This window comes from Dama dama, chromosome 6, assembly GCF_033118175.1.
Source record: "Dama dama isolate Ldn47 chromosome 6, ASM3311817v1, whole genome shotgun sequence".
Lineage (NCBI taxonomy): Eukaryota > Metazoa > Chordata > Mammalia > Artiodactyla > Cervidae > Dama > Dama dama.
Window position 1 is genome coordinate 11,872,859 of NC_083686.1, and position 13,686 is coordinate 11,886,544.

General features: G+C 44.7%; 1 protein-coding gene across 1 annotated transcript in view; it reads left to right on the top strand.

Annotated features, from left to right (window-relative positions):
- The window catches only part of SLC2A9 (solute carrier family 2 member 9), a 201,595-nt gene that overhangs the window by 35,545 nt on the left and 152,364 nt on the right, over positions 1-13,686 (top strand). The window contains exon 5 of the mRNA XM_061145157.1: positions 3,263-3,408. Coding sequence (XP_061001140.1) covers positions 3,263-3,408 — 146 coding nt within the window. The remainder of the gene's footprint in view (positions 1-3,262; positions 3,409-13,686) is intronic.

The following is a 13,686-nucleotide window of genomic DNA, read 5'->3' on the forward strand; positions in this document are numbered from 1 at the left end:
GTCCTGTGAACTTTTCCAAAAGAAGTAGAAAAATGTAAAATCAAGAAGTGGGTAGGGGGAGACACACTCTTTCTGACTCCTAATGTGGCCTGTTGCAGCTGAGCCAAGATATGGAAGCTGCGTGTCATTTATTCTCATCAGACCCTCTCAAAGCAGAGACTAGGAATATGAGGGCACTTAAGGTGAAGCAGCAGGTAAGAAAGAAGAGAAAATTGCTGGTCATGAGATGAGTTGCTGTCCTGCTCAAAATAAATAATTTAAAGCCAAACGAGAAGCCCGGAGGATTTTCAGGAGGTTGTGCTGCTCTAACCGGGTTCTCAGAGGAAATATTTGGAACTATCGCAGAAAATGTCGGACACTTGCCTAAAGTGTCCTATTTCCAGAAGGCTTGGGACAAAAATAAACACATTATTTTGACACTGAAACTAACATGGTGCAACATGGATTGGAGGCCGAATCCATGCAGATTGTAAAGTTGAGATCAGGGTGCAAATGTGTTTGTGGATGATTGTGGTGGACAGGCTCCTTCCACCGCCTTCCCAGGGCTGCCCACACTCCCAGGGATGCAAGCCCACGTCTGCTGCATTAAGAACTCTCCAGGGGACATCCCTGGTGGTCCAGTGGCTAAGGCTCTGAACTCAGAATGCAGTGAGCCCAGGTTCAATCTGTGGTCAGGGAACTAGATCCACAAGTCGCAACTAAGAGTTTGCATGCCACAACTAAAGATCATGTGTGCTTGCCACTAGGACCTTGCACAGTCAACAAAATAAATATTATTTTTAAAAAATCTAACTATAAGTGGACCTGCGTGATTCAAGCCCATGTTGTTCAAGGGTCCGCTGTAAATGCTGAACAAGATAACTTTCAAAAAGCACTAGGTGCCATGAGGAACATAAGACTGAACATAAGCGAGATGGGAAAGTGTTGATTTCCAGAGGTGAAGGCCTCGTGAGGAGCTGTGGCAATTTCCTGTGGCTGCAGTCACCAAAGTGGGGTGCTTAAAAAAAGAGTTCTGTGGTCCAGAAGTCCAAAATCAAGGTATCTGCAGGGTTGGTCCCTTCCAGAGGCTCTGAGGGGGGTTCTATTTCATGTCCTCTCCTGGCTTCTGGTGCTGCATTCCCTGGCTTGTGGACCCATCACTCCAGTCTCTGCTCCATCTTTAAGTGCCCCTCTTCCCTTTGTGTCTCCAAGTGTCTTACCATCTGGTAAGGACACCAGACACTGGGTTGAGGGCCCACGCTAAGCCAGTGTGACCTCACCTTAACCTGGCTACATCTGCAAAGGACCCCCTTGGGTCTCATTAGTCCCATTAACAGGAGGTAGTGAGGCTGGACTGAGACGGGAGGGATAGGAGAGCATCCATCCATGGAGCTGTGAGGACAGAGCGCTTGGGAGAAACAGCAGCGAAGGCTGGTGTCCCATGATCAGAATGAACCTGGAGAGTCCTGAAACCTTAAGGTTGGCACACCTGGGGGCAAGGGGCGGGGAGAATGATAGGCGACGGGGTCGTAGGTTGAGAGGGTCCACTCAGGTGTATGGGGCGCTTGGCACCACACCACAGGTTCCAGATAAGCAACCATCCTCGTTTGCCTAGAACTCAGAATCTTCCCAGGATGCAGAGCTTTCAGTGCTAAAGCCAGGATGTCATTGTTGTTACTTAGTCGCTAAGTTATGCTGGACTCTTCTGTGATCCTATGGATAGTAGCCTGCCAGGCTCCTCTGTCCATGGGATTTCCCAGGCAAGAATACTGGAGCAGGTGGCTATTTCCTCCTCCAGGGGACCTTTCCGACCCAGGGATAAAACCTGTGTTGCATGCCTTGGTAGGCAGATTCTTTACCACTGAGCCACCGGGGAAGCCCTAAAGCCAAGTTGGTCCCCTGCAAACTGGGATGAGCTGGTCATCATACAGTGGCTACCTCCTCACCTATTGAGCCATCAACGTCTCATTTTTCCGTATCACTTCACAACGGACAAGTCAGAAGGGTCTCGGTTAATTGACAGCGTCCCATGGGCCTGGCCCTCTGCTGAGCATCCCCTGGCCTCCAGGGATTCAGTCTGCACAGCACCCCGGGAAGGAGGCATGCTTACTGCCCTTCACCATGACCCACACCCGCTCTTTTCTACTGGCCCTAATATTTCCTTACTAGTTTTTTGAGTTAGTGTCAGTCATTCGGTCGTGTCTGACTCTTTGCAATCCCATGGACTGTAGCCTATCAGGTTCCTCTGCTCATGGGATTCTTCAGGCAAGAATACTTAAGTGGGTAGCCATCCCCTTCTCCAGGTTGATCTTCCTGATCCAGGGATTGACTCCAGCTCTCCTGCATTGCAGGCAAATTCTTTACCATCTGAGCCACCAGGGAAATGAAGTGAAATCAAAGTCACTCAGTTGTGTCCGACTCTTTGCAACCCCAAGGACTACACAGTCCATGGAGTTCTCCAGGCCAGAATACTAGAATGGGTAACCTTTACCTTCTCCAGGGCATCTTCCCAACCCAGGAGTCAAACCCAGGTCTCCCACATTGCAGGCAGATTCTTTACCAGTTGAGCTACAAGGGAAGCCAGAGCTACCAGGGATGTGATGATAATTATCCCTAGAGGGCAGCAGGAGTGTCAGGGTGAAGACCTAACAGTTTCCCAAACGTCCATCCAATGATCCCACGTGAGCCAGATGCTTTGTATGTAGTCTTAATGTTCCCACCACAATAGGAATAGACAGTTATCATGACCCTTCTTTCATAGATGAGAAAGCAGAGGCTAGGAGAAGCCAGTTTACTTACAAGGCCAGCTAAAGAAGAAAGTGGGGCTGTGGGTCTTGAATTCTGCAGGTTTCTATTCCATGACTCCTAAGCAACCATGTGCCAAATTGACCTGTGGTCGCGTGATTTTTCCATGAGGACCAGTGATCTCAACATGTGTGTTGGGGATAAAAATTCAAAAAGCATCTGATTTATGTCGCCATCTCAGAGATAATGCCATCTCTTGGCACCTTAGGCGTGTTTGCCTTGTGTTCTAGAACCAGAAAGTTATCCTGGGCTGAGATGCAATGCACGAGGTGCTCAGCTTATAAACGGGGGCAGCCCTTCACAGAAGGGGTTCCTTGAAGGCTAGAAACTGGCGTGAATCCAGCCTAACTTGAAGCACATTGATTGGTGCTGTGGTTACAGCGCTGTTTTTGTCAAGTGCGAAGCAGAAGGAGGTACGGTGACCAGCAACTTCTGTGAAGGAGACACCTCTCTCACGGCTGCCATGCTTCCCCCACAGGCATCGCCCTCAGCGCGCTCCCCATGTACCTGAGTGAGATCTCACCCAAGGAGATGCGCGGCTCGCTGGGGCAGGTGACTGCCATCTTCATCTGCGTCGGTGTCTTCGTGGGGCAACTGCTGGGCCTCCCGGAGCTGCTGGGAAAGGTAAGTGCGGCTTCCCAGCCAGCCACATCTTTCTCAGTTCATGTCACCATCCCCGATCCCCGTGTCCCTTTCCAGATGACGAGCCGTCAAGAGGTGAGCCCTTCCTCCAAAAGCTTGTCCCTACGCCTCAGAATTCTTGAGCACTCAAGCGTTTCGTTTATTATTGGAGAAAAGCTGTTGCTGAGTTTCTTTGATTGGGTTTGAGTATCTTTTTAAAAAATAAAGAATATACATACCAGTTCAAAACGTACAGAATGTATGAATCCATCTGCCCAATGGCTGTTGTCAAGAGATCACTTATGTTCATTTAGGCTTTGACTTTGCTTAGATAACTTATATACACATAGGTGTTTTTTTTTTTTTTTTTTAATGGAATCACACCATACACTGGGTTGGCTAAAAAGTTCATTTGGGTTTTCCATAATATCTTATGGAACATTTTCCATAATATTTCCATAGATATTTTCCATAATATCTTATGGAAAAACCCAAACGAACTTTTTGGCCAACCCAATACATTGTTTTGCTACTTGCTGTCTTCATTTAATATGTTTTGGGCATCTCTCCAGTGTTTGGCTCAGCTCTATTGCACCCCTGAGTCTTTCTCACCCACGTGCTTAGTCATTCAGTTGTGTCTGACTCTTTGTGATGCCATGGACTGCAGCCCACCAAGCTCCTTGGTCCATGAGATTGTTTTCCAGCTAAGAATACTGGAGTGGGTGGCCATTTCCTCCTCCAGGGGCTCTTCCCTGCCCAGGAATTGAACCCATGACTCCTGTGTCTCCTGAATGGCAGGCGGATTCTTTACCACTGATCCATTGGAGAATATCTATAGTAAAAGTACCAGATTCTAGCAATCGTTCAGAGAGCTGGATCACTCTTAAATTGCTAGTGAGAATGTGAAATGACATGGCCATTAAGGAAAAAGTATTTGGTAGTTTCTCAATAGCTAAAAATTCCTTTACCATACCCCCTATCAATTGTGCTAACAGGCTTATATCCCAGAGAAATTCAAATTAGGTTTGTACAAAAATATGTACACAAATGCTTACTGCAGCTTTTTTTTTTTTTTTGATAATGGCAAAAACTAGAAAGAATTTAGAACTCTTTCCCACATTCATATGTAATTGCACAGTCTTTGGTGGTTGGCTTTCGGTTTTGGAAGCAGGAAGGCCTGACTTTAAATCCCAGCACAGCCATGTACTTGCCACGTGGCTCCGGCAAGGAGGAATACCTCGCCCAGGTTGGGGTGGGGATGGGTGTGATCAAGGGAGGCTGCTCAGAAGAGGCGGCCTCTAAACTGAGCCCTGAAGGGTGAGCAGTTAGGCAGGTGATGAGGGGGTTTGGAGAGAAGACCCCGAAGAAAAAGGAAATAACCAAGAAAAGGCCCTGGGATTGGAAAGGGGCTATGTGAGACCTGGGCGTGGCTTGGGGGCTGAGAGAAGAATGGGCATGGGGAACGTGAGAGGCAAGGCACATGTTCACGGAGCTGCAGTCGACTTCCTCCTGGGGCAGTAGGGAGCCCTGGGCGACGCTAGAGCAAGGGAGTGACCTAGCCAGACCTGATTGAGAAGCTGGAGATAGGAGGCAGGTGTGGGCTAGAGGGGGAGTCAAAGGATGGAGAGCGACCTAACTGGGACTTGCTGTTGGCCAGGGAAGGATGAGGTGGGGACTGAAGCAGCGGCCGGGAGGAGAGAGAGAGGAGGGGTGATGGAATCTACAGCCTTGCTGCCTGAGTGTCCAGGGAAGATGAGGGAGGGAGAATGGCGAAGATGCCTCCTAGGGAAGCAGAGTCATCCCCTTTCCCCTTCCCCAAGAGGACCAGGAGGGAGGAGAATAAATCACGGCTGAAGGCCAATGTTGAATGGCCACCACTTCATTTGAACAGAGGAGGGCTGACCAACCCTGCCCTGGGCTGCCTCCTACCAGGAGGCAGGTGGCAACCGAAACAAACCTTAACATAAGCTCATATCGATGGTGCTTGTGTGAAGCACATCTTTAATACCGTTCATACCTGATAGTTGCTCTGTGAGTGGCTCATATTGGCGTGGAAATGAGCTGAGAGAGGTAAGGGATAGAACTAACTAGTTAAAAATAATTGTTGGAGCTGAAGCCAAAACGCAAATCTGCCTGCCTGCACTCCTACATGTGGGGTGCGTCTTACACCATCTAGATGGGACCCTCTGGGTTCTCTGGGAGTGTGACTAAGACTCTGACTCCAGTTCCAGTCCTTGGATCCTTTCCCCATGTCACCTGCTGGCCGTCCTACTTGTGTGCGTGTGTGCTAAGTCGCTTCAGTCGTGTCCGACTCTTTGTGACCCCATGGACTGTAACCTGCCAGACTCTTCTGTCCTTGAGATTTCCCAGGCAAGAATACTGGAGTGGGTTGCCAGTCCCTTCTCCAGAGGATCTTCCTGACCCAGAGATCAAACTTAGTCCTCCTGAGGCTCCTGCATTGCAGGTGGATTCTTTACCGCTGAGCCACTAGGGAAGCCCGGGTGTCCTACACGTCAACTCAGTTCTGACACTATCCACCCAGACACAGTGTCAGAGTCTACAGGTCTTAAGGGCTCAGTCCCACAAGACTGAACCTGCTTCAGATGCTAATCTCAAGTCCAGGTATTTACCTGTGCTTCTGACCTAGAGGCTATAAATCAGAGGTTCCCAGGACCCCACCTAGAGTTCAATTAATTTGCCAAAGTGGCTCACAGAACTCAGGAAACCAGCTTACTTACTAGGTACTGATTTATTATAAAAGGATGTGACTCAAGAACGGCCAGATGGAAGAGCTGCCTAGGGCAAGGTGTAGGGAAAGGGTATGGGGCTTCCATGTTTTAAAAACATGTTCGCCAACCAGAAAGCCTTCCAAATCCCATCCTCTTGGGTTTTAATGTCGATTTCACTATAGACATGATTGATTAAGCATTGGTCATTGGCATTGAACTCAATCTCCAGCCTTTCTCCCCTCCGCAGACGTCTAGAGGGTAGGACCAAAAGTTCCAACTCTCTAATCAATTTGTCGATTCACCTGGCAACCAGCCCCCATCCTTAGGTGTAGTCCAAAAGTCACCTCATTGACATAAACTCATCAATTAGGAAATACCAAGGGTTTTAGGAGCTCGGTGCCAGAACCATGGGGCTTCCCTGGTATCAGTAGTCAAGAACCTGCCTGCTGATGCAGAAGACTTGGGTTGATCCCTGGGTCAGGAAGATCCTCTGAAGAAGGAAATGGCTACCCACTCCAGTATTCTTGCCTGGAGAACTCTGTGGACAGAGAAGCCTGGCGGGCTACAGTCCATAGGGTCACAAAGAGTCGGACACGACTGAGTGACTGACAACAACAACAAGAAAAATACCATAGACTAGTGGCTTATAAACAGCAGAAATTTATTTCTCACAGTTCTGGATCAAGATGCCCACATGGTCACTTTCTGGCGAGGGGCTCATCCTGCCTTGTACCCATAGCCACACTCTCACTGTGTCCTCACATCGGGGAGAGAGGTCATCTCCTGTGTGTTTTCCTCTAAAGGCATTAATCCCAGTCACGAGGGCTCCATCCTCATGACCTGATCACCTCCCAAAGGCCCCATTTCTTAATACTATAATCCTGGGGGTGAGGATTTCAACATATGAATTTGACAGGGTCTCATTCAGTCCAGAGCAGGTCTCAGCTCTGTCTTGAACCTCTGTCTTCTCTTTTCCTTCACTCATCTATTCACTTACTTGGTGCACTTGCTAATCACTCAGTTGAATGCTGGAGCTTCTTTGATGGTAAACATGAGCCAGGTACAGTCTGTACCTTCATCTTGTTCACAGTCTGCAGGGATTGTGTGACCTTGGACAGGTCACCCACCTCCATGAGCCAGTGTCTTCCTCGGGGAGGAATGCTCGCAAGTCTCAAATCCCCAAGCTCCACTCCAGCATAAATTCCTCCAAGGGGACATCTCTGGCAGACAGTGACTGGTTCAGCATGTCCCCAGAATGAACATCTAACGCATACCTGTCCATGCTGTTATTACTGCTTGCTTCTGCTTTGTCCTGTAGTAGGTCATGTCTTATTGATGTGTACGTATACTAAGCCCAGAGGTTTCAAGTTGATTCACTCATTCAGCAAATATTTTGAAAGCTTCTGCTCTGGGACAGGTGTTGGGCTGGTGGCTGTTGGTCATGAGCTGAGGATTTCAGACTACTCCCTGCCCTTGGGGAGCTCACAGGAAAGACAATTAACAAATGATCAGCATGATGGGGGTAAAGGTAGGGCATTGTCCTAGAATAGAGGGTCAGAGATGGTTTTCTGGCAGAAATGACACTCAGACTCTTGTCTTGAGGATGAATAGGATTTATCCAGGTGGGGGAGTAGTGGAGAGAGAGAGAGAGAGAAAGAAGCAGAATTGGGAAGGGTATTCCAGGTAGAGGGAACAGTATAAGTGAAGGCCCTGGCATTTGTTGAGAGACAGAAACCCTGGGGGAACTGGAGCACCGAGAGTGAGAGGGAGGTGCTACTGAAAAGGCAGTACACCTGAACAGTGAGTATAGTGAAGGGTGAGCAAGATGAGGAGGCTCAGTGGAGACTGTAGACCTGTCCAGTGAGGGTGGACAGGTACTGCTACTACTTCCCCGACAGGTACTTAACTGTCTCTTGTGTGTGTTAGTTGCTCAGTCGTGTCCGACTCTTTGTGACCCTATGGACTGTAGCCCGCCAGGCTCCTCTGTCCATGGAATTTACCAGACAAGAATATTGCAGTTGGTAGCCATTCCCTTCTACAGGGTATCCTCCCAACCCAGGGATGAAACCCAGGTCTCCTGTATTGCAGGTAGAATCTTTACCATCGGAGCCACCAGGAAAACCCCTACTTGACTAAGGTGATAGCATTTACAGTGAAAGTCACTCAGTCGTGTCTGACTCTTTGTGACCCCATGAACTATACAATCCATGAAATTCTCCAGGCCAGAATATTGAAGTGGGTAGCCTTTCCCTTCTCCAGGGGATCTTCCCAACCCAGGGATCAAGCCCAGGTATCCTGCATTGCAGGTGGATTCTTTACCAGCTGAGTCATATCCAATTTTCAAGAGAAGCTAGAAGTCTGAATTTTTATGTCATATTTCTTGATTTTTAAGTAACTGAAAATTGTTTGGGTTTGGGTCAGCCTGTGGGCCGTTTTTCACATACTTTGATGGGGACTTGTGTGCTTATGGAGGTTTATCTTTGTCGAAGAGCAATGAGAAATCCTTGACAGGTTGAAGTAAGGCAATGACAGAATAAGATGAGCACTTAAAAAAAAGACTTTCGGGGAAAGGACTGGATCCCAACAAAGCCCAGGGCAATTACACTGGTCCAGAGGCGAGATGCTGGGAGCTTGGATTAGAGTGATAGCGGTAGGTAAGGAATGGGTGGATGAGATGGCTTAGGCAGTGATGGGATGCAGGGCCCGAGGGAAGAGGAGTCAAGGATAATTCCGGGTTCTGGCATATCACTCAGGTATCATGGCAGTAGCAGATGCTAAGATAGGGAGCCCTGGAGGAGAAGCAACTCTTCAGAGAATCTTTGAAATGAATTGCCCAAGTCACAGAGCAACTTAAAAGCAGAACTGATTCAAGACCCAGGTACCTGGGCTCCCAGGAGGGGGTTGCCTCTCCTGGCAGCAACAAAGCTCACAAGCACGATTCTGGCCAAGGAGGGCGGCACCCATGCCCACTTTCTGACCCCAAGCCAGCTGAGAAGGTAATGCTATTGGTCCTTGTAGACTGTCTTTTCCCATCAGATTGGATTTATTTCAGATAGTCTTGAAGGATATGTGAGTAACTCAGCGAATGTCTTTTTTTTGTTGTTTTTTTTATATTCGTGCTCAGGAAAGATGGATTTCAGGCTTCTAATACAGGAAAGGATGTCAAATGGGAAATTTTCTTTCATCTCTTTGGGGATTTGCAATACTCCAGCCAAGTGAGATCTACAGTTATTTCACTAAGTGTCAGCATTTCATTTTCTCTATTTTAATAGAATTTCATTTACCTTCAAAGAGACAACCAAGTTTCTAAAAAAGAATTAAAGAGAGAAAAGCTGTGCTTCAATGCAGGCAATTGCTCTGAAAGGCAGAGGCTGGAGGAAGTAGCAAGAAGTCTTTTAGAACAGACGCCAGAAGGCAAGAGAGGGAAGTAAATGTAGGAATTAATGCTGGTGCCCTGAATTTAATCAAAGATGCATCATAAAACACTGTGGAATTGAACATTGATGTGACATTTTATATTTCCAAAGAATATTTCAAAAAGCATATTAATTAGCTATTTCTCCTAAAATGATAAAGAAGAAAGGAACTGAGATAAAAATTGTAGGCAGGAGTGTGAGGAGATATGGGAACAGCTTCAGGCCATGAATTAATGGTTTCATATGCCTAGGAGAGCATTCGTTCCAAATGAAGATCAGGCCAAGAAAGAAGCAGGAGCTTGGGGTTCATCAGTGCTCCAGTGGGGACACACTTCACACACAACTTACGTCCAGTTTGTTCCTTTATACAAATATTTAGTGCTTAGCTTGAAACACTTAGGAAATACAAAAAAGGAAATAAAACAACTTGAAATTCTGCCGTGTTAGGGAAGGCAGCTACATCTATTACTGTCTATATTTCTATTCATCTGTTATGCAATAGAGACAACATTGTACTTAACTTCGTGTTTTGCTTTTTAAAAAAATCACCATCTTATCAAAGTCATTTCTCTCATGAATCCATTTTCAGTGTTACTTTATATCCCATCACAAAGGTGCACTGTAACTATTGCCCATTATTGAATGCTTTTGCTGTTCCTGAATTTACACTAACATCAACCATAAGGAAACAGATATTTTTCATAAACCTCTCAACTCCTTTCTTTTAACTTGCTTGATTTTTATGATTATGTTGCATCCATATCTATTCTTCCACAGTATAGAAGAAATTGATAAAAACATTTAAATGTCTGTATCTCACCATTGCTAGATAAATATTTTAACAGTTTTAAAGGCTTTTTCCCATTTTTTTAATTAAAAATTTTTTTTTAATTGGGGGATAATTGCTTTACAGAATTGTGTTGGTTTCTGTCAAACATCAACATGAATCAGTCATAGGGAAATATTTATTTGATTTTTGGGCTGTGCCGGAGCTTAGTTGCGGCACGTGAGCTCTAGTTTCCTGACCAGGGATTGAACCTGGGCCCCCTGCACTGGAAGTGCAGAATCTTAGCCACTGGCCCACCAAGGAAGTCCCTTCCATTGTTTTTTAATCAGATAAATTTATACACAGATATACACAAACACAACATTTGGTTCATTACATTCATAACCTTTTGCAAGCTAATTATTTCACAATGCAATGTTGTGAACAAGTCATTAAAATAATTTGTCAAGATAATAGTTGTACATTATTCTGAGTTGCCATAATTTGTTTCATTATTCTGTTATTTGCTGGACATTTTGATTGTGTTTATTATTGAAACACTGAATTTTTAAACTTAGGATGAACAATCTTCTACATAAATCATTATTCAAAACTCTATTTGTGTGGTTTAGCACCCTAAAAATGAAAACAACAGGTCAAGGAATATGCATTTATCTGAGGCTTTCAGGCGTATCAAATCTTTCTCCAAAGGCTACCTCGATTTGCTTTCCCACCAGCAGCGCACAAGAGCGCTCTGTGTCAATATGCCTTTGTCATCCGTAGCGTTTAAATAACTCGGGTATTTGATAGGCAAAAACAGTATAGTGTTGCTTTAGAATAAATAGTATTTTGTGTTTCTATGCTAATTAACAAGGTTGGATTCTTCATAAGTGCATTAGTTTTCTGTTGGTGCCGTAACAAATCACCACAAATGATATGGAAATTTATTCTTGGACCCCAGAAGTTCAAAACTGTTGCAGAAAGGGGGCCTCCTTCCAGGGTCCAAGTGGGCTCCTGTGTAATAATCAGAAATGAGTTGTCCAAAGAGACACATGTGCTGACAAAACAAGAGACTTAATTGGGAAGGGGCGCCCGGGTGGAGAGCAGCAGGGGTAGGAGAACCCAAGGGAACTGCTCGGCCACGTGGCTCACAGTCTTGGGTTTTATGGTGATGGGATTAGTTTCTGGGTTGTCTCTGGCCAATCATTCTGACCCAGGGTCCTTCCTAGTGGTGCAGGCATTGCTCGGCCAAGATGGATTCCAGTGAGGAGGATTCTGGGAGGTTGGTAAGACTTACGGGCTGGCATCTCCTTTTTCCCTTTGACCTTTTCTGAATTATTCCTGTTGGTGGTAGCTTGTTAGCTCCAAGTTCCTTACCAGGACCTCCTACTGTAAGATTACTCTTGCAAGTGGTTGCTGTTGGATTTGGCCAGGGCAGGCAGTTTCGGTCAGCAGGTCCCCTAAAAAAACCAGTTTCACTGGGATGAAATAAAGATGTCAGAAATTCTGGGCCCTTCTGAGGAGGAGGAGTTTATTCCTGTCTCTTCCAGCTTCTGATGGAAGCCGGCATTCCTTGGCTTGTGGCCCCATCGCTCCAATCTCTGACTCTGTGATCACACTGCCTCCTCTTTTCCTTTCTTTGGTCACATTTCCCTTTGCCTCTGTCAACTGAAAAAAAAAAATCACAACCTAAAAGTCGAGAGCTATATTTTATTCTGCAGACTTTCTTAGGACTTCAAGCCCGGGAGATAGCATCTCAACCTGAGAAAGTTGCTCCAAGGAGGCAAGGAAGGAGCTGAAATATATAGTTTTTGCAACAAAGGGCAGGAAGTAGAAACATCAAAAGATTATTGCTAATTAAAGAAAACCAGTTGTCCCAAGGTTAGGAATTTAGCGCTCTTCTATGTATGGGAAGACGGAAGAGTCTGGGCTCACTGAAATCATTCCTTTGATATGCACCTCAGCTATCTGGGGTCGATATCCTGTGTTTTCCCATCCTGAGTTTCCTCAGGGTTTACTGTCAAAGGTGGCTGCAGTCCTGAAGATGGCTAGATGGTGGACAGTCCTCGTTTCTGTTTCAGGTTCCCTCAGGGCTCATTATCAGTGGGATGGCTGCATTCACTGATGGCCATGACCTCCTTTGTTTACTGATATGGCAGGCGTCATTCTTAGTTCATGCCTCCTTCTTATAAGAACACCTGTGATTGCAGCCAATCCAGATAACTCAGGATAATCTTTCCATCTGGAGATCTTTAACTGCAAAAAAATATTTTGCCACATAATTTGATATGCACAGTTCCAGAGATTAGAATATGGGTGTCTTTGAGGAGTTCATTACTGATGCTAATGACTCTCTTAGTAATTTTTACCACCTCTTTTGCTTTTAAGGATATTAACCTTTTGATATATTTGTAGCATATATTTTTTATGGCTTGGTTTATTTTTACATTTAGTTTCCTTTTTATTTTCATTGTGTGGATTTTAAAAATATATCTTTAAATATAATGAAGTCTTTCTTTTCCTTTGAGATTTCTTCCAATGGTTTTTATCTTAGAAATTTCTTCTTAGGAATACAATAAATTTTTATTAGTATTTATTTGTGGGTCATCTATGGTATTAGTTTTTACATTTAATTCTTAAAATCTTTTGACTTATTTTAGAATGTGGTATGAAGCATTTGCACTTATCTTTTTCCCACCTCTCTTGCCACTTTTTCCTAAATTACTCTTTAATTCAAATGTTTCCTCTGTTGACTTTTGAGGTTTCTTTATTACACATTATATTCACAGTATACATGAGTTTCTGCTTCTGGGCCATCCACTCTGTTCCTTCATTTCTATTCTAGTGTCCATACTTTGTTTTCACGATCGTAAGTTTTTTATAGGTTTAATACTGTCCCTACTAGTGTTGATTTTCAAAACTGTGCTGGAAATATTCACTTGTATATTCTCCCTTGGGAACTTTATTTCCTCATTTTCAATACAAAAAAGTATTTGAAGGTGTGACTGGAATTGTGTTAAACTGTTTGAACCCAATTAAGATTGTTTTTCGTAACTCATTATTTCCGCTGAGAAACACATGATGCCTACCTCTTTATCTAGATTTCCTTATTATCACTCAGCTATTTTTATTGCTATTGTATTTCTAACTAAACAAAAGGGGGATTAATTTTTTTCTTAATTATAGTTATCTTCTATCTTTTTGCTGCTCCTGGTGTTTTTTTCCATTACGTTTGGTTGTCAACAAAATATATGGGAAAACTACTGATTATATATGTTAGTCTGGAACTCTCTTTTATTTTCTTATGCTTTGTGGCTGCTTATTTATCTAGACAATTCAAATGAGTGATTACTGATAGCATCTGTAATGA